This window comes from Hemitrygon akajei, chromosome 14, assembly GCF_048418815.1.
Source record: "Hemitrygon akajei chromosome 14, sHemAka1.3, whole genome shotgun sequence".
In the NCBI taxonomy this organism is placed as follows: domain Eukaryota; kingdom Metazoa; phylum Chordata; class Chondrichthyes; order Myliobatiformes; family Dasyatidae; genus Hemitrygon; species Hemitrygon akajei.
The window spans coordinates 10,199,066-10,220,385 of NC_133137.1; the positions used below are offsets into that span (position 1 = coordinate 10,199,066).

The 21,320-nt window shown below is 39.0% G+C and overlaps 2 protein-coding genes across 5 annotated transcripts in view; one reads left to right on the forward strand and one right to left on the reverse strand.

Moving 5' to 3' along the window:
* rfc5 (replication factor C (activator 1) 5) overlaps positions 1-11,686 on the forward strand; it is a 90,903-nt gene extending 79,217 nt beyond the window's left edge. Inside the window, exons 10-11 of the mRNA XM_073065467.1 lie at positions 5,371-5,425; positions 11,067-11,686. Coding sequence (XP_072921568.1) covers positions 5,371-5,425; positions 11,067-11,163 — 152 coding nt within the window. The 3' untranslated portion in view covers positions 11,164-11,686. The remainder of the gene's footprint in view (positions 1-5,370; positions 5,426-11,066) is intronic.
* An 817-nt stretch (positions 11,687-12,503) lies between these two features.
* wsb2 (WD repeat and SOCS box containing 2) overlaps positions 12,504-21,320 on the reverse strand; it is a 37,052-nt gene continuing 28,235 nt past the window's right edge. For all 4 annotated transcript variants that reach the window (XM_073065462.1, XM_073065464.1, XM_073065465.1 and 1 more), the window contains 4 exons: positions 20,512-20,684; positions 15,125-15,241; positions 14,687-14,794; positions 12,504-14,210 (listed from right to left, as the gene is read on the reverse strand). In XM_073065462.1, coding sequence (XP_072921563.1) covers positions 14,048-14,210; positions 14,687-14,794; positions 15,125-15,241; positions 20,512-20,684 — 561 coding nt within the window. In that variant the 3' untranslated portion in view covers positions 12,504-14,047. The remainder of the gene's footprint in view (positions 14,211-14,686; positions 14,795-15,124; positions 15,242-20,511; positions 20,685-21,320) is intronic.

Sequence of the window (21,320 nt, forward strand, 5' to 3'; positions counted from 1 at the left end):
GATCAAACTTGGAGGCCTTTTATTCAACACTTTCATATGATGTGATTTGACCTCTTTCCAAACCTATTCTTGTGTTAATATATGTAGGGAGGTTCAGAGCTGGTGACACTAATGGTCCTTTCTTTTTGATGCCATAAACGGCCCATGTTCTTTTCTTAGTTTTTTTTCTGTTAGGTTAGTATTGGTTAGGTTAGTTTTTCTTTTTGGGGATATATATATTTTTCGTTTTTTCTTTTTTAGTCTTTTTCAATATGTTAATCCTTTTTTTTGTGAACTCTACATTTGTATTTGAACATCTTTGGGAGGTTTATTACCTTTGTACTAACAATGTAATCTGAACAATTGTGTAGCATTACTATGTATATCCACTACTTTGATATTAATAAAAAGATTGAAAAAGAAAAAAATATAGAAATGGCTTCTCTGTAATGTTAACTTATGAGGTAATGGATCTTTGTAGCTGCGATGTTTGGGTTATAACTACAGATAACAGAACTAACCAATGGGGGACCTGTTATTCTATCTTGTACCGATAAACCGAGAGAGTTCATGGATCTTTCGGCAAGACGAGTGTGGGAGCATTCGGCGGTTCCAGGACGGCAGATGCTGGAAGTCGATGGTTCAGAGGTCATTTAAGAACGGACAAGAGAGGCATGAGAAGAAAGCCCTTAACTCCAAGTGGAGTCATCGGGACGCTGTTGTGATGGTGCTTTTTTAGGCAGCTTTCTTATTTTTACGAGGTCGAGTTGTTAGCTCGACACTCAACTCAGCACGGATGGAAAGTGTGCAAGGGAGCCGCTGGATTCAAAATCGGGAGCCTTGGCTCCAAAGTCCAGCGCTGATGCCACTACACCACCAGCCGCCAGAGAGGCGTATTAATTCTGTGCACAAAACTGATAAATTTAATGAGTGGCGCCTTTATATTATTTATTTCTACTAACCACACCACCAAATAAGAGTTATAAAGTGTAATCATTTACATTGTGTACTGTCTGATATTTTACATTATGGGTGTGTACTGGGGTGCATTACACAGCATCTACGCAAATGTGAGTACATCAGTTTGGCGGGGTCTACAGCAGTTTCCCCCAGACGAGCGTGACTTGATAAAGGCGAGTGTTACACGTGAGTTATGGAAGAGTCAAATGATTTTACTGTTGGTTTGTAATAAAGGATTAAATGTACTTTTTCAACTTGGAATTCAGTTAGTTGGAAGCACGTCGTAGAGTGTGATACTCCCTTAATTAGCCTCTCAGCAACTTTTAGTTTGTTTTCAAGTAGTCACTACATTCCCCTTCAGTCACGTCAAAGTTCGAAGTTTAAAATAAAATTTATTATCAGAGTACATACATGTCAGCACATACAACCCTGAGATTCCTTTTATGCAGGCATACTCTGAAAATCTATAGAACATTAACTGTAAACTGTAAACAAGTTGTGCAAATGCAGATATATCTAAACAGCAGTAAATAATGAGCATGAAATAACAAGATAACAGAGTCCTTGAATGAGTGTAGCCATCCCCTTTTGTTCAAGAGCTTGATGGCTGAGGGGTTCAAACTGTTCTTGAACCTGGTGGTGCGAATCCTAAGGCATTTGTACCTTCTACCTGATGGCAGCAGCAAGAAAGAGTATGGCCTGATGAGAAAAGACGCATCAGTTCACTCAAATCTCTGTATCTTTCTACTTAACAAATATTTAGATGGTGTTATAACATCAAAGTCCATTTGTACCTTTTGAAATTGCAGTTTTTAGTTGAGCATTTCAAGGGTTAAAATGTAGGTGGAAACATTGGGTTTTAAGCAGCATGTGGACAGTTTCCTGAATTAGACGTGGATTGCAAACTGTGTTTTATAGCTTGTGACACCTTCTGAAAATTGGAAGATTTAAAGAGTTAAGGATGATAGTTTCAGGCATTGTTGTCCATATCAGATTTGAATCATGGCTGCAGTAAATGACATTTGGTTATGTGAAGAGGAGGCACCTCGATCAGTGCACCCTAATTAATTTAGAATACGAATGGACTTCCGTGATAGTCCATTGTGAGTATGACCTGTGCCCCCAACTTCCTGTCCTCTTTTTCCAACTTCTGCTTTTCCTTCCTCCCTTTGATATAATACATAGAAGCAACATTGGGCCATTTGGTCCATTCACTCTGCTCTACCATTCCATTATGGCTGCTTAATATGTCTCTCATTCCCATTCTTCTGCACCTTTGACACCCTTTCTAATTAAGAACCTATCAACTTCCACTTTAAATTTACCCAAAGACTTGGCCTCCATGGCTGTCTCTAACAATGAATTCCACAGATTTGCCACCCTCTAGCTAAAGAAGTTCTCCTCAACTCTGTTTTAAAGAGACATCCTTCTATTCTTAGGCTGTGCTTCGGGTCCTGGACTCCCCCACTATAGGTAACATCCTCTCCACATCCACTCTATCTAGGCCATTCAGTATTTGATAGGTTTCAATGAGATCCCACTGCTGCACTGTTCTACTAAACTCCAGCCAGACAGGACCAGGGCCATCAAACGCTCCTCATGCGTTAACCCTCTCATTCCTAGGATCATTCTTGTGAGCTTCCTCTGGACTCTCTCCAATGCTAGCACAACCTTTTTGAGATAAGGGGCCCAAAAACTGCTCACAAGATTTCAATTGTAGTCTGACCAATGTCTTGTAACGCTGAGGCTTTATATCCTTGCTGTTATATTCTAGTCCTCTTGAAATGAATGCTAACATTGTATTTGCCATCCTTACCATTGACTCAGTCTGCAAATTAACCTTTAGGGAATCTTGTATGAGCACTTCCAAGTCGTTTTGCACCTTCGATTTTTGAATTTTCTAGTCATTTAGAAAATCGCCTATGCTTTTGTTCTTTCTACCAAAGTACACTTCCTTATACTGTATTTTATCTGCCACTTCTTTGTCCTTTCTCCAAATCTAAGTCCTTGCTTCCTCAACATTACCTGCCCTCCACCTATCTTCATATCATCCACAAACTTGTCCACAAAGCTATCGATTCTGTCATCCAAATCATTGACATACAGTGTAACATAAAGAGAAGCAGTCCCAATACTCATCCCTGCAGAACACCACTAGCATTCAACAGCCAACCAGAAAAGATGCCTTTATTTTCACTCTTTGCCTCCTGCCAGTCAGGCATCTTCTATCTATGCCGGTATCGCCCCTGTAATACTGTGGGCTCTGATTTTGTTTAGCAACCTCATGTACTACACCTTGTCAAAGACCTTCTGAAAATCCAAGATAGGTCATTGTGGAAATACTGCCACAGCCAGGGCCACAGTAAAACCATTTAGAAGGCAGGCAAAAGCAGTGCAGTGTCAGCAGTCACTCAGTGTGGAATTAAGATTGGATCTTTGTGGTAATAAGTGTCCCGAACAAAAAAGGTTGGCTGGTCTGTTTAAGAGCAATGAGCAAATTTTAAGAGTTGTCATGTTTTGTGTTAAGTTTTCTTATTAGGTAACTAACCTCAGCTTGAACTTTGTTCTCATGAATCCTGGTATTTCACCCAACCCTAGTGTTGATTTTGGAATAAGACAAGGCTATAGGGAGCTCCCCTTCCAGAGTAAGTTGAAGGATGTCATTCTATGTATAAAAATCAGATCTGACATTCTCTGGTGTTGCACCAGTAACATAAATGTAATACTGTAAAATGCAAAACACTGCTTTAATTATGATATACCCATAGTATAAACCACTTAAATTATTGTTGATTATACGAAGGATGCATTATGAATTATTTCATTCTTTATACCTTGTGTTTTAGCTGGGTGTGTCATGTTGCTATAGCTAGGAAAAGATGTTTGGGGAAATCTCAAGGTTGCATTTAGTAATCAGTATACTTAGATAGCTTTGTTACAGCTGTGTTCAGTCAAATACTTAGCAGAAACCAGTTCCTAAATCCAACACCATCTGCTGGGTGATGCTGGATGTTTTCAAGCTTCTGTCTCCCTGGAGACCATTGCTGTTTCCATAACAACAAGATGTTCTGTTGTAGGAGGAACCACTAGGTGCTTCTGAGAGTATGATTTACCAAATTACAAAAATATGCCTGATATTTGGTTTATCTTTAGTAGATTTTGATTTGATCATATTGCCTGTATCAATTTACTAAATTAGCTGTTCATTCCAAGAATATGCTACCTTTTACCTCATGCCGTTGAGTTGTGGGTTGGCTTGTGTATATTGTTGGTTGCAAAGTTTCTAAATTTGAACACTTCAAAACACTTAATCATAGCTTAACAATTTATTTCTCATGTGCATTAAGATCTTGTTTTTATAAACTTTAAAATAGATACCGCTAGAAAAATTGGCAATACCTTATTTTTGTCACTATTGTTACTTGTTTCCCATCATAGTTAATGTTCCAAATATTTCATTTTATTTTTCTCCTTATTCCAAAATCTGTTGTCAGGTTCTTTGTTCTCAGTGCCTGATGTCCTCCCTGGGATAATGGCCAGAACCCTCCATCTTCTGTGAAACTTTTTTGTTATCTTGCAAATTTGATCAACCATTTGATCTCTCGCCCAATATCTCCCCCAGCTTTGTCAAGCGTCCAGGGGTGGGTTTTTTTTCATTTTTGAAGAGTGCTCCAAACGTATGTTGACACTGTTGCTTGGCAATTGCAGGATCAAACTAGAAGTGCATTTACATAATTTTAATAAATATCCCAGATTTCCCCTATTGTCTCTTCTATTTGTTTAAAATAAATATCCTCCATGTATTTCTCACTAATAAACATAATAAATTTGCAAGCTAAAGAAAATAACCATTTTGAATATAAAAAAGATTACAGATGGTGGAAACTGTTGGTCATCACCACGTTCAAACTGACTCTGGTCAACTTTCTCAGATGCTTTCTAACCTCCTGTCAAATTTCATTGCTTTGTTGTACACCCAAGCAGTTTCTTTTTATATCATTGATTTTTTTAAAAACTCATTCATGGAATGGGGGAGATCAGCATGTGTTTCCTCTGTAGGATAATTTCAGAGAGTTATGGGACGTAGCCTAAAACCCATTAAGGAAAGCTTATCTTTTCCAAAGGATATTCAGTTTGACATCTCAGATATATTTCATGTTTGTGAGATTAGCTTTTAATTCCAAATCTGTCCATTGATTCAAACTGCTATGATTGAAACTCCTTTATTTTTTGGATCATATTCCTCCAATTTAATATCTATGACATTGAACCCAAATAAGTAGTCATTGATCATATCATACATCTTGCAATGGGACTTGCTCCATTCAATCATCTGTGTTTTCTGTTTCATCCCACCACGTTGAAAAATGAGCTTTTTTAAAAATTGTGTACTTGGATGATTAACAGTATTATGTTGCTCTTGTTTTTCAGTTGATTTGCCATCTTCAATTCGCATTCATCTATTGATCAGGATGGCAGATATTGAGTAAGTAACCAAAGTTTTTCCATTAAATTGACAATCCCATAAAATGTTATGAAAATATGTAAAATATATGCTTTAAGCATGATGGAGTCCATTCAGCCAATGCTAATTTGTCACCTTTCCCTCAAGACACTAGTAGTTCTTCCTTTGTTATTTATCTCACTCCCCTTTGAATCTACCTCCACTACTACCCACTGTTCCTAATTCCAACTATTTGCTGCTTTGTATAAAAATAGTTCTTTCCTTCCGATTTGGAGCCTCAGCTTCTGAAATGGGAGGGTTAAAGCCTGCAGTTGAATATTTTGAATAGCAATTGATGAACTTTATGAATTTTATTCAGCAGTTTCCAGAAAGTTAGTTTTCTACTTTGAAAGTTTATTTACAATTACATAATAAAATACGAAATTGCTTTCTTGTGTTGTCAACCAGATTATCTTTAGTCTTGACACCTTTTATGATAGAAACTTAATAGAGCTGTGTGGGAGTAAAGACAAAAAGCGGGGAAAAACTGGTAATCTGTTAATTACTCAATCTCTACTGTAACTTGTATACAAATTTAAGATAGGCACATAAAAACATGGAAAATGGAGGATGAGACTTAAAGCTGATTAAAGCAAATATTAAGTACTGCACTTCCAGTTTACAAAATTAACTCAATATTTATTGAACTGTTGTAGAGGAAAAGGATGGTTAATTGGTTTAAACTCTTTGGAACTTTGAGAATAAGTCCTGATTGTATTCATAGATTCGAAAATAATAATTTAGAGAGATGCTGTTTCCTCTGACAGGAAAATATAGGATGGGATGGTCTAATGAGGAAATTCTCTAATTATGACAGTTGATCAGAAGCTTGTTAGAGGATTAAATCTTAAATTTTTCACTGTTGTGGAGAATTCCAAACTGATGAATTTGAACAATCAGGAGAAATTAGTGGCTTGAAGGGTAGGCATGGTTTTCTGTTTGTTCTTGTAAGATTAACCTAAAAATGGACAAGTTAAACAATACCCTCCCATTGGACTTCAGATGTGTCATCTTTGTCACTTTCCTCATTTTTATATTTCCCACCTTGGTGTTTTGGTACAGTATGTTCAAATATTGCATCCTCCAATACTTCATTTTCATTGTACCATTCAAGATGATTGTTGATGCTTTCAAATTCTTTGTAGTTCCTAAATTGAAGTAGTGAAATCGTTTCATTTTCATTCTCACCCTCCCCGCAATTGAGTACATCTACAGGATTGTTATCGTAGACCTCCCACCGCCCAGGTCCTGCTCTCTTCTCACTACAGCCATCAAGAAGAAGGTACAGAATCCTTAGGACTCACACCACCAGGTTCAGAAACACATATTACTCTTCAACCATCAGGCTGTTGAAACCAGAGGGGATAACTTCACTCAACTTCATTTGTTCAATCACTGAGCTGTTCTCAACCTATAGATTCACTGTCAAGGACTCTTAATCTCATGTTCTTGATATTTATTATTTATTTATTATTTTTCTTTTTTTTTCTTTTGAATTTGCAGTTCATTGTCTTTTTGCATACTGGTTATCCACCCTGTTGGGTGCAGTCTTTCATTGATTCTATTATGGTTATTGGATTTATTGAGTCTACCTGCAAGAAAATGAATTTCAGGGTTTTATACAGTGACATATTTGATAATAAATTTGCTTTCAACTTTTCTGGCATCCCCAAGTTTGAATACTTGAAACTGCAGTGAACTAAACAGTTCTGGAATTGTCTTAATGTTCTTTTCTTGCTGTCAGTGATAAACTGTAGTGCCTGTAAAAGATTCTTGTACGCAGGCAATTCTTCAAAGTTCAAAGTAAAATGTCACCACACAACTGAGATTCTTCTTCTTGTGGGCATACTCAGCAAATCCATAGAACAGTAACTGTAAGCAGGTTCAAAGAAAGACACTATACAAATGTGAATATAAATAAATAGCAATAAATAAGGAGTATGAAATAACAAGATGGAGTAATTAAAATGAGACCATCAGTTGTGAAAACACCAGATAAAGAACGAGTGTAGTTATCCCCTTTTGTTCAAGTGCCTGATTGTTGAGTGGTAGTAACTGTTTTTGAACCTGGTGGTGCGAGTCCTGAGACCCTTGTACCTTCTAACGGCAGCAGTGAGAAACGAGCATGGCCTGGGTGGTGAAGATCTTTGTTGTTGGATGCTGCTTTTATAGAACATAGAACAATACAGCACAGTACAGGCCCTTCGGCCCACAATGTTGTGCCGACCCTTAAACCCTGCCTCCCATATTACCCCCCACTTTAAATTCCTCCGTATACCTGTCTAGTAGTCTCTTAAGTTTCACTAGTGTATCTTCCTCAACCACTGACTCGGGCAGTGCATTCCATGCACCTACCACTCTCCGAGTAAAAAACTTTCCTCTAATATCCCCCTTGAACTTTCCACCCCTTACCTTAAAGCCATGTCCTCTTGTATTGAACAGTGGTGCCCTGGGGAAGAGGCGCTGGCTGTCCACTCTAACTATTCCTCTTAATATCTTGTACACCTCTATCATGTCTCCTCTCATCCTCCTTCTCTCCAAAGAGGAAAGCCCTAGCTCCCTTAATCTCTGATCATAATCCATACTCTTTAAACCAGGCAGCATCCTGGTAAATCTCCTCTGTACCCTTTCCAATGCTTCCACATCCTTCCTATAGTGAGGCAACCAGAACTGGACACAGTACTCCAAGTGTGGCCTAACCAGAGTTTTATAGAGCTGCATCATTACTCCGCAACTCTTAAACTCTATCCCTCGACTTATGAAAGCTAACACCCCATAAGCTTTATTAACTACCCTAACTACCAGTGAGGCAACTTTCAGAGATCTGTGGACATGTACCCCCAGATCCCTCTGCTCCTCCACACTCCTAAGTATCCTGCCATTTACTTTGTACTCTGCCTTGGGGTTTGTCCTTCCAAAGTGTACCACTTCACTTCTCTGGGTTGAACTCCATCTGCAACTTCTCAGCCCACTTCTGCATCCTATCAATGTCTCTCTGCAATCTTCGACTATCCACACCACCACCAACTTTTGTGTCGTCTGCAAAACTTGCCAACCCACCCTTCTACCCCACATCCAGGTCATTAATAAAAATCATGAAAAGTAGAAGTCCCAGAACTGATCCTTGTGGGACACAAGCCTCCAATCCGAATGTACTTCCTCCACCATGACCCTCTGCTTTCTGCAGACAAACCAATTCTGAATCCACCTGGCCAAACTTCCCTGAATCCCATGCCTTCTGACTTTCTGAATAAGCCTACCGTGTAGTACCTTGTCAAATGCCTTACTAAAATCCATGTAGATCACATCCACTGCACTACCCTCATCTATATGCCTGGTCACCTCCTCAAAGAACTCTATCGGGCTTGTTAGACATGATCTGCCTTTCACAAAGCCATGCTGACTGTCCCTGATCAGACTATGATTCTCTAAATGCTCATAGATTCTATCTCTAAGGATCTTTTCCAACAGCTTTCCTACCAGACGTAATGCTCACTGGTCTATAATTGCCCAGACTATCCCTACTACCTTTTTTGAACAAGGGGACAACATTCGCCTCCCTCCAAAACCATTCCTGTGGACAATGAGGATATAAAGATACTAGCTAGAGGCTCAGCAATCTCTTCCCTCACCTTGTGGAGCAGCCTGGGGAATATTCCATCAGGCCCCAGCGACTTATCCGTCCTAATGTATTTTAATAACTCCAACACCTCTTCTCTCTTAATATCAACATGCTCCAGAACATCAACCTCACTCATTTTGTCCTCACCGTCATCAAGTTCCCTTTCGTTGGTAAATACCGAAGAGAAGTATTCATTGAAGACCTCGCTCACTTCCACAGCCTCCAGGCACATCTTCCCACCTTTATCTCTAATCGGTCTTATCTTCACTCCTGTCAACCTTTTGTTCTTCACATAATTGAAGAATGCCTTGGGGTTTTCCTTTACCCTACTCGCCAAGGCCTTCTCATGCCCCCTTCTTGCTCTCCTCAGCCCCTTCTTAAGTTCCCTTCTTGCTACCCTATATTCCTCAATAGACTCATTTGATCCTTGCTTCCTAAACCTCACGTATGCTGCCTTCTTCCATCTGACTAGATTCTCCAACTCACTTGTCACCCATGGTTCCTTCACACCCTACCATTCTTTATCTTCCTCACTGGGACAAATTTATCCCTAATGTTTCCTAAATGTTGTCTATGGCAACATTTCCTGTAGATGTGCTCAATGGTTGGGAGGGTTTTACCTACCTGTGATGTACTGGGCTGAATCTATTATTTTGTAGGGTTTTCTAGTTGAAACCATTGGGGTTCACATACCAGGCCATAATAAAGCCAGTCAGCACACTTTGCACCACATGTCTATAGAAATTTGCCAAGATTTTTGATATGCTGAACCTCCGCAGAATTCTGAGGAAGTAGATACACTGTTTTGCTTCCTTTGCAGTTATATTTATATGATGGATCCAGGACAGGTCCTCTGAGAAGAGACACCCTCTCTGCCTCTGATGATTACTGACTCCTGGACCTCTGGTTTTCCTCTCAAGTCTACTCTCAGTTCCTTGGTCTTATTGACATTAAGTGCGAGGCTGTTATTACACCATAGAAACATAGAAAATAGGTGCAGGAGTAGGCCATTCAAGCCTGCACCGCCATTCAGTATGATCATGGCTGATCATCCAACGCAGAACCCTGTACCTGCTTTCTCTCCATACCCCCTGATCCCTTTAGCCACAAGGGCCATATCTAACTTCATACCACTCAGCCAAATTTTCAATCTCCTTCTTGTAGGCTGATTCATTACCACCTTTGATGACCCACAATAGTGGTGTCACCAGCAAACTTGTATATGGTGTTGGAGCTGTATGTGCTTCAAGACTGAAGAGGAGGAGGGGCAAAGATACCAGAATCAGGTGGTGGTGGGAGGGGAAGAACAAACTAGAAAATTTGAAATTATGTGAAAGTGGGTGGGGAAGGGAGGGTGAAGTAAGAAGCTGGGAGGTGATAGGTGGAAAAGGAAAAGTGCTGGAGGAGGAATCATCTTAGGAGAGGAGAGTGGACCATGAGAGAAGGGGAAGGAGGTGCACTGGGGGAGTTGATGGGGGAGAGGTCAGAGTGGGGAATTGATGAGGAAAGGGGAGGGGAAAAATGATTACCAGATGTTGGACAAATCTATGTTCGTGCAGTCAGATTGGAGACTACCCATGATTTGCCCCTTAAACCTGAGATTGACCTCATTGTGGCAGGAGGTATGGATTGACATGTCAAAACAGGAATGGGGATAGGAATTAAAATAGTTGACCATCAAATTCCATTTTTTGATGATGGGGCAGTTATTCAACAAAGCAGCCCCAAATCTATGCCAGAAGTGATCCCAGCAGATTCTCAGAAGTGTTGCCTCACCTGGAAGGACTGTCTGGGGCCCTGAAATGGAGGTGAATGGACAGGTGTAGCATTTCTGCTACTTGCAGGGGGGGCAGGAGGAAGATTAATGAGCAGGGATTAATGGACAAGGGAATCACAGCAGGAGCACTGTAATACACTATAATTTGACATCTTAAATATAAAGAAATAAGACTCTTAATATTTGATTCTAACAATGCTGACTTTTTGCCTTTATTTTCACAGGTATAGGTTGGCATCAGGAACCAGTGAAAAAATACAGTTAAGCTCGCTTATTGCTGCATTTCAGGTTGCCCGTGATATGGTTGTAGCTGAAGCCTAATGCCTTGTGAGAAACTACATTGATAAATTAAACATTGTTTAAAGTTTTCATGTTTGGAACTTAGCTTTGATTGGTATTTTGTCAAACAAATTTCAAAGATTGATAGAGATATTAAAACAGAATTCAAATGCACTTTCATGACAAAGGCTTTAAAGTTGTAATAATGTTTGAAATCTCAAGTTCGCGATTTTCTCAGTCCTTTTATATTTTACAGCTGCCTTGCCATATTCCAACAAACACTAACAAGGAAGGTGGGCATTAGTTCTGAGGAAATCCAAAACCCATTGTGCTTGAATAATTCAACACGTCACACTTTTTCTGTAGTATTTTGTTTTGTGTTGTGCAAAAAAAATCATAGTTAAAATGCCAAACAGAACATCTATGAAGTGATCTGCAAATTTAACCATCACCAGCTTTGAGAATTTGTTTCAAAACAGATATACTGTGTCTTATTGGCCAATTTGGTACAATATAGTAACTGACAGAAAAAAATTTAAGTTGCAAATTAAATTTTTTAAAAGTGTTCAAACCTTGAAGGAGAAGTTTTTTAACTGTTATCCTATCATATTAGTAGTTTCCTGGTTGACAGACATGCAGATACTGGTCAAAACAAAACAATGAAGCTCGCAGAAATGCGTTTAATTTTGTCTGAGGCAATGAGCAGCAATTCCTGTTGTATAGCATTTCCAAATATTTTCTGCACTTAGTGGTCTTATTATAGAGTTAAAGCTAAAATTCAAGCAGTACCTTATTGTGCAATCAAAATGTACTTTTTTGTAGAATTCGTAATTGCAAAGCTAAATATTTCTTTTGAGTTTATCCTTAATACAAGGTCTCATGGTCTATTTCAATATTGTCTGTGCTATGCTTGTGCTCACGCTCCACTGAATCCTCCTCCCATCATCTAAATTTCAGTACATGCTTTTATTTCCCCTTCATTTAGAGGGAGGCTGAATAATCAAATCTCTATACTAGCAACACAAACAAAATGCTGTAGGAACTCAGCAGGTCAGGCAGCATCTTGGGAAAAATGTAGTCGACTTTTCGGGGTGCGACCCTTCGGCAGGAGTGAGTGTTACTTGGATTTCCAGCAGCTGCAGATACTCTCGTTTGAAATCTCTATACTGTCTGCGTCAACTATTCCTAATCGTAGCAAGATAGGACTTAATCATTCACAAGGACTAATTTAAATTTCTGAAAATTTATCTGTAACAAATCCTGACAGTGATTATTAAATGAAGACACAAAGCCAGCCTGTTATATGGGAAATGGTTTTTGCTGAATTAATATGATTAAGGCAATTACTAAGTGTTTCATAAGTCATTTAAGCAAAACCTGTATTTCCAACAAATCAATGCGAGATTTTAATTTCATAAGTTCTGTAAGAGTTATGCTCAAGTGGCCAAGTATTCTTCCTGCAAAGGGTACAAATATTTGTTGAAATGTAGTATTTCAAACTAATACAGTTGGAACGTGTTCCTCATAATTCCAAGTCTAAATATTTCCACACAGATTTTATTTCACTAAATAAGACAACATACATGAAACAGCAAGATGATAATTCCATTGAGATGGACAAAAATACAAACTGTTCCAACAAAATGAACAAAATCTAGCATGTCACATTGTACTGCATTGTCTTTAGGTGTTTTCATTGTTGTACAGAAATCAAACAGCAGGAAGCTAGAAGATTGATAGGGCTCCCTAAAAAGTGAAACTTATGGGCATAAGGATTATTTGGAGCACAGTGTTTTCACTCTGGTGCAGAAATAGATTAAGCTCCCCCTGTGGTGTGTGGTAAGCCTGTGGCTTGACTTGCAGCATGAAACAAGTGGCAAGAATGAATATTTGGTTAAGTGGATTGTTGAGATCATACAAGGCAGAGACTACAGAAGGAGATCGTGGCAATGTTCTGGGTTAAATTGAGCAAAAATCTAACTGCTTACCTTAAAGCCTTTAAAGTGCAGATGTGCATTCAAAGCATACACTTCCCAATGTACAAAAATACTCATTTTAAGAAGGTTTGCTGAGAAAGCTTTAGAGCCTTTTCAGCAAAGACAAATGTAAAATCACACTGAAAATCTGGCATTTTAGTGCAGCAAGATTATACTTGTGAGTGATCACATCTCAAAATGTGACAGTTAAAATTTAACTTTGTAAGATATGAAGTTCATTATAGTCATACCTGTAAAGCTATTGATAAAACAAACCCACTGCAGTTTTAGTCCCACTGATTGTACAATATAGTATTTTTCCCCATGGCTAAATGAATTAAGCCAAAGAAGCAAACTTCTTGTGAGGATTCTTTAAATTGCAGTGGTAACCACTTTCCACAGATACTGTACAATTTGGCCTGTTTGAGTGCTTCCAGCACTTGTTTTTATTTAGTTTGGCTTGTGACTTAGTCGACTGCTTTGGGTGGGGGGAGAAGGTATTTACTATCAACAAGGAGCCAAATAGAACATTTATTGGACTAATTTTCATAGTTAAATAGCAAATCATATTCACCAAAATCTCTGTTCATTGTAATAAATATATTTGATAGGCTGTGTCAGTTCAAAACAGGGGAAGTTCTAAAGGTAGACAAAAATATTCTTAACTGTGGATGCTGGAATGAGGAATTTAAAAAAAAAAACACTGGAAGAACTCGGTGACTCAAGCAGCATCTGTGGAGGCAAAGGGATTCTTGAACAGCACTCAAGTTTTAATTTAATGTAAAGCAATAAATACATAAAAAGGGGTCTTGGTAGTAATATTGTAATATAGATGTAGAGCATTTTAATAAAGTGCACATTGATATCTTGGTTTTAAAAATATACAAGTGAATTGTCTGATATGACAGTTTACTTTTCTTCCCAAATTGTTTACATCTCACAGGTGTAAACTAGAAGGTCTTATAAATTAAAAACTCCTTCATCTTTTTAGGCACTTGTAGGAGCATAACCTGCTGGGTCGACATCACATGGCGCAGAGCCATGCGACAAATGTGTTGTAGAGTTGGCAAGACCCTAGGTATTGTCCAGAATTTAACATGGCCATCTCGTGTCCTGGAATAGTTGAAAGAAAAAGTGTAGGTCACAAACTAGTTCAGTACATGAAAACTAAAGTCTGCAATATTAATTAAATACTCTTAGAGATACAGCGCAGGATAGGCCCTTTGAGACACACCATGCAGCAACCCCTGACAACCCCAATTTAACCCTAAGCCAATTACAGAACAATTTACAATGACCGTTTAGCCAACCCAGTATGTCTTTGGCCTGTGGGAGGAAACCGGAGCACCTGGAAAAAAACCCACACATTCCACGGGGAGGACGTACAGAAGAAGCCAGGATTGAGCTGTAATAGCTTTGCACTAACCGCTACACTGCCACGGCACCCCAAATTCTGTGTCATAGACAACAGTGATCAAATATTGGTAGGAGGCATGTAGTCTTCTCAAGTCAGTGCTTCCCAAGATGTGTCAGCTAGATCAATCACATATACCAAAATTATATAGAATTAAACCGTAAAGCATCCTTACCCTGTAGCCAATACACCACCATGTGGAGAGAATGTACAACACAACCCATTCACCAAAGGGGCAACTGTTACTGGCCTTTGTAAAGCCAAGGACCAAATTCTCAACAATCTAAACAAAAATACAAATGGATAATCTTCAGATTGTGATTAAAGAATAATTAGCCTTTTATCCGAGTGCACTAAAAACAAACTAGAGCAATAAAATAAGTAATTTAATAAATCCTCTTGTGTAAAGACAGGTTACAAATCTAGTCACATAACCAACAGAGCATCATTTAAATTACAGGGGAGGAGTGGAATATGTGAGTTCTCTGCACACAGAGTCAGGATTGGGGAGTATGCAAAGGGGGACCTGCATGATCCTATCTGAAACCTGCAGCTTACAAAGCTCGCTGAAACACTTCCAAATTTTATTTTAAAATAAAAGAAATGAACTCACCCATCATCAGCCACTGAGGTAAGATTTAAACCCTCCTGGGAAAAGGAGACTGCTCGTACAAAGCCAGTGTTGAAACCACTATCAATATCCATAGCAGCAGCAGTGTGGAAACAATGTCTGCAATATAGCAGTTTTACATTAATAGTTCAATCTAATTCAGTTGTTTTAAAAGACAATGATTAACTGTTTCAATTTTTCTCCCCTTCAGATCCAAGGGGAAAAAAATCTTTATTCAGCCTTGCCAGAAATTGTTCTCTGATACAAACTGCAAACCACATCTGTAACTCGAGCTGGATAGCAACCATAAAATGAATATGCTGCCTAAAGTAATTAGGAATGGTCAGTGAATTCTGAAGTTACTATTTTCTGTGATAGTTATATTTCAAATCCACCTGACAGCTACTTTCATGAATAGCATGAACAATTAGTATGTAGTCTGGGTTCCAACTAAACCATAAAATTCTGGAGCCGGTTTAGGAGTGATTTTAGTATCACAGTAGCATTTTTGACAAATGTCCTAAACTAACATTAGAAATCAGTATAGGAAAAAAAATCATATCTAGGGAAGAGTTTTGTTTTATGTAGGCAATTTATTTTTACTTCAGGATGTGGATATCCCTAGGACATTGTCCATATGCCTGCCATCTTCAATTGCTTTATCAGTGAACTAGTCTCCATCAGTGTAAAAATCCTCAGGGATATTCACTGATGATTGCACAATATTCAGTTCCATTCACACCTCGTCAGTTAATGAAGTAATCTCTGTCCAAAAGCAGCAATATCTCAACAATGTTCATGAGTGGGCTGACTTGCAAGTAATATTAGCAGCATGCACATGCCAGGCAATTATCATTCCCCCATGTTCTTTAACAGTACTATCACTGCAAAATATCTCACTATAAATATGCTGAGGGACAGTAATGACCAGATACAAATTGGACTTGCCTTTCTCCCCAGAATGTTTACAAGTCAGGAGTGATAAACCCCCCTCCATTTGCCTGGATGAATGCAACTCAACATCCAGCACAGAATGATAGTTCTGTTAGTAACCTACCCATCACCCTAAACATTCACAATCAATGCACCTTGGTTGCAGTCTTCCATTTTAAGGATGCAATCCAAAAGATTCTTCCAGTGTAAGCTGCCACAATTTTACCCGCTTGAAAGAAAAGAGGTACAACAGGCAGATGGGAACTCCATGGCTACCTGTAAGTTCACTTCTTCCAAGTCTCACTGTTTTAATATAAATATTTATTTCATTAGTATGTCATTATCTGGTAACTTCCAGTGTGAACAATTCCACAGCACATTCATCTGCCCCTCATTTTGGATAATTAGGAATGGCCAAAAATCATAACCTTGCCAGTGAAATATTTTTACATCTTATTAGCATTTTATAACCATGTCTTCACACCTACTTCCATCTATTATTTCCCATCTTATCACTTCAACGTTTATCTCAACGGCTTCTTTTGTCTTGCACCCAACCTATTTGATAAATTCTCTCCATCCAATTAATCTTACTTTCTTTAGCCGCACATGTATAATGATACTGCTATTCCTGATGAGAGTGGAAATTAATCGGACAATTTCCTAGGAACTACATTGCTGCAAATGTCCAGGAATGATTTTGTAATTAACCTCTTGCTGTAATTTCATTTAAGAAATCACTCTGCTTCTATCAGGAATCCCTACCATAGACTTTGTTGCAAGTGTTTTTTTTTAAAAAAGGAGGCTTAAGTATTTGCTTTCTTTTGACCCAATACATTAACAGCTACTTTTTCAACAGATGCAGCTATGCTAATTCCAGCATTTTATTATTTCCCTCTGATGAGTACATATATTTGTTCTTGCATAAAAGTCCTGCTGGAAATCTTGTACTGCCTATCTGTGACATGGTGCTGTTAGCCATTCACAAGACCACAGGATATAGGAGCAGAATTAGGCAGAGTCTGTTCCGCCATTTCATCATGGCTGATCCAATTTTCCACTCAGCCCTAATCTTCTGCCTTCTCCCTGTATCTCCACCTCCCCCCACCATATCCTGAACAATCAAGAATCTTATCAACCTCTGCCTTAAATATGTATAAAGACGTGGCCTCTACAACAGCCTATGGCAAAGAATTCCATAGATACACCAGTCTCTGACTAAAGAAATATCTTGTCTCCGCCCTAAAGGACAGCCCTCTATTCTGAGGGTGTCCCCTCTGGTCTTAGACTCTCCCCAGCATAGGAAACATTCTCTCCTAATCCACTCTTATCAAGGTCTTTCACCACTTAATAGGTTTCAATGAGGTCACTGCTCATCCTTCTGAATTCCAGTGAGTAAAGGCCCAGAGCCATCAAACACAGTTAATATGGCAAGCCATTCAATCCTAGAATCATTTTTGTGAACCTTCTTTGAACCCTCTTCAGTTTCAGCACATCCTTTTGAAGATAAGGAGTCAAAACTACTCACATTACACCATGTGAGGGCTCACCAGTGCTTTATAAAGTGTCAACATTACATCCTTGCTTTTATATTCCAGTCCTCTGAAAATGAATGCTAATATTGCATTTGCCTTTCTCAACATAGGCTCAAACTGCAAATTAACCTTTAGGGAATCCTACATAAGGACTCCCAAGTCTCTTTGCACCTCTGCTTTTTGTATTTTCTCTCCATTTAGGAAATAATCAACCCTTTCATGTCTTCTACCAAAGTACATGATCTTCCCTTTACAGCATTCCATCTGCTACTTCTTTGCCCATTCTAACCTGTCCAAGTACATCTGTAGCCTCTACTTCCTCGAAATTACCAGCCCCTTCACCTATCTTCAGATTATCTGCAAACTTTGCAACAAAGCCATCAGTTCCATTATCCAAATCATTGACATATAACGTAAAAATAAAAATTAAAAACAAAAAATTAGTCCTAATACATCACTAGTCACCAGCAGTCAACCAGAAAAGGTTTCCTGTATTCCCATTCTGCCTCCTACCGATCACCCACTGCTTTATCCATGGTAGAATCATTCCTGTAATACCTTGGCTCGTAGCTTGTTTAGCAGTCTCACGTGTGGCACCTTGTCAAAGGCCTTATGAAAATTCAAGTACACTACATCAACCAATTCTTGTTTGTCTATCCTGTCTTATTTCTTCAAAGAATTTTAACAGATTTGTCAGGCATGATTTCCCCTTAAGGAAGCCATACTGACTATAGCCTATTGTCGTGCCTCCAGGTACTCCGAAACCACATCCTTAACAATTGACTCCAATACCTTCCCAACCTCTGAGGTCAGACTAACTGGCCGATAGTTTCCTTTCTTCTGTCTCTCTTATTCCCTGAAGAGTGGAGTGACATTTGCAATTTTCCTGTCTTCCAGAAACATTCCAGAATGTAGTGATTCTTGAAGGATCATTACTAATGTCTCCACATTCTCTTCAGCCACCCTGCGGTGTACACCATCTGGTTCAGGTGATAAGCTACCTTCAGACTTTTCAGTTTCCTCAAGAACCTTCTCTCTAGTCATGTTAACTTCATATACTTCATGCCCGAAACCTGGAACTGCACCATATTGCTAGTGTCTTCCACAGTGACGACTGATGAAAAATAATTAATTCCGTTCATCCATCTCATTATCCGCCCCCAATACTGTCTCCCCGGCTTCATTTTCCAGCAGTCCAATATCCACTCTTGCCCCTCTTTTACACTATGTATCTGATGAATCTTTTGGTGTCCTCTCATATTGGCTCACTTACTTTTGTATTCCATCTTCACCTTCTTAATGACTTTTCAGTTGTCTTGTTTTTTTTATATAATAAAACTTCTCAATCTTCTTACTTCCCACCACACTGTTGTGTCATCTTTCCTTTAGAATACTTCTTCCTTTTTTGCATACGATAGGGTCTTTTAAGAGTCTTTTGGATAGGTACATGGACCTTAGAAAAATAGAGGGCTGTGGGTAAGGCTAGTAATTTCTATGGTAGGGACATGTTCGGCCCAACTTTGTGGGTCGAAGGGCCTGTATTGTGCTGTAAGTTTTCTGTTTCTATGTATACATCCTATGCCTTACAAATTGCTTCCAGAAATTCCAGCCACTGCAGCTCTGCCATCATCCTTGCCAGTGTTCTTTCTAATCAAATCTGGCCAACCCCTCTCATGACTGTAATTCCCTTTACTCCACTGTAATACTGATCCATCTGATTTTAGCTTCTCCTTCTGAAATTCCAGGGTAAATTCAATCATATTATAATCACTCCCCCCCCCCCCCCCCAAGGGTCCTTTTACATTAAGCTCGCTAATCAATTATGTTCATTGCACATTCACTCAGCACTTGCTATGGCTTTGTGTTATGTTCTTTGTCATCATTAACCTGTTCCATTTAAAGGTAATTTGTAGAAAGTTTGTCATAGAAGGCAGCCATTTAGTCTAGAGTGTTATAATGCACACAGAGACAGGTCCAACTAGTCCATGCCTATCAAGTTGTCTACTTGAACTGGTTACATTTGCCTACACTTGGCCAACGTCTATCTAAACTTCCTATCCTACCTATGCATCTCTCTAAATGTGCTTTAAACATTGTAATTACACCTACTTCTAAAGTATCCTCTGTAGCTCCTTTCATATACCCACTACCATTTGCGTGGAAAAACTTAACCCTCTAGTTTTAGACTCCTCTGCCCTGGGAAACGTAGGTCATTAACTTGAAATGGTTGCTATTCCCAAAGATGCTATGTGATACCCAGAGAATTTCAAATTCATTTAGTGTAAGTACAGTAAGATACTAAAAAATTACTCATTTTTTCTGGAGCTGGCAATTTCTGATAAGGACAACATTAACTATCCATCCTTAATGGCCCTCAAAAAGTAGTACTTAGTTGCCTTCTTGAACCACGGTAGTTGTGATGAAGGTTCTCCTGAAATGCTGTTTGGTAGGAAACTCCAGGGTACAGACTTCATGACTAATGATACAATTCCAAATCTAGGTGGTGTGCATTTTAGAGGGGATCTTGCGATTGGTAGGTAGTGTGGCTTCCGCCCTCCTTTGTGGTAGAGTGCATGGGTTTAGGAGGTTCTACTGGAGCACCCTAGATATGTAAGTAAAATGCATCTGGTAGATGTATTCTCGCGAACAGCGGCTGTTTGCGAGAATAGGAGGGAATTATATTTTAAGAGGTAGATGGTGCATCAATCAAGCGAGTTACTTTGACCTGGATGGTGTCAAGATTCCAAACAGTTGTTGGCGCTGAATGTTGGAAAGAAGAATTTTATCAAGCACTGCCCTGAGGAGCACCTGCAATGATGTCCTAAGGCTGGCAAGATACACCAACAGATACAACCAGCTCTTGTGCAAGTATGAACAACTGAAGAGATTTGGCAATAAATATTCACACAGATCCTCCTCTACCTCAGTTTCATCAGGCTTTCTCCAGTGTCCGCGTCCCACACAATTACATGCGTGTCATACGATGCAGTCGCTAATAATGCTCCATCAGGGGAAAATTCACACGAAACGACATCGCCGCTGTGTCCTTCTAATTTCTGAATCATTGAATATGAAGTTGTGTTCCACAGCAAAACCTGCAATTGCCACAATATCCTACTTATTACAGCTGCCACGCCTAATGTAGAAAATGTACGGAGTTAGTAGCCAACACACAATACCAGGCTTATGTTAATATGAACCAAAGACATTCTGCAAATACTTCAAATCTTAACAACACATACAAAATGATGGAAGAACTCAGCAGGTCACACAACATCTAGGGAGATGAATAAACAGTTCATGTTTGAAGTTGAGGTCCTTCATTGGGACTGGAAAGGAAAGGGGCAAAAGCCAGATTATGAAAGGGGGGTACGAGTAATATCAAGCAATTGGTGAAATCAGTTGAAGAAAGGGGATGAAGGAAGATGGAAGAGGTTAGGTGGAAAAGCTAAAAGAGATGAAGAAGGAGGAACCTAGTAGATGAAGGGTCTTCAGCCCAAAACATCAACTGTTTAATTCCTCTCAATAGACATTGTCTGATTGCTGAATTCCTGCAGCATTGTGTGTGCGCTGTTAATAAGGCAATTAGGATTTTTCAACTCTTTGTAACAGGCTGTTAACTTGAGGACCTCCCCCACCATCTTTGTCAAAGCTAAGAAAATCTTGCTTGTGAATGTAACTATTCATGGCACCTTTTTTCCGGTATTGGTATGTCTTGACACTGGAATAAA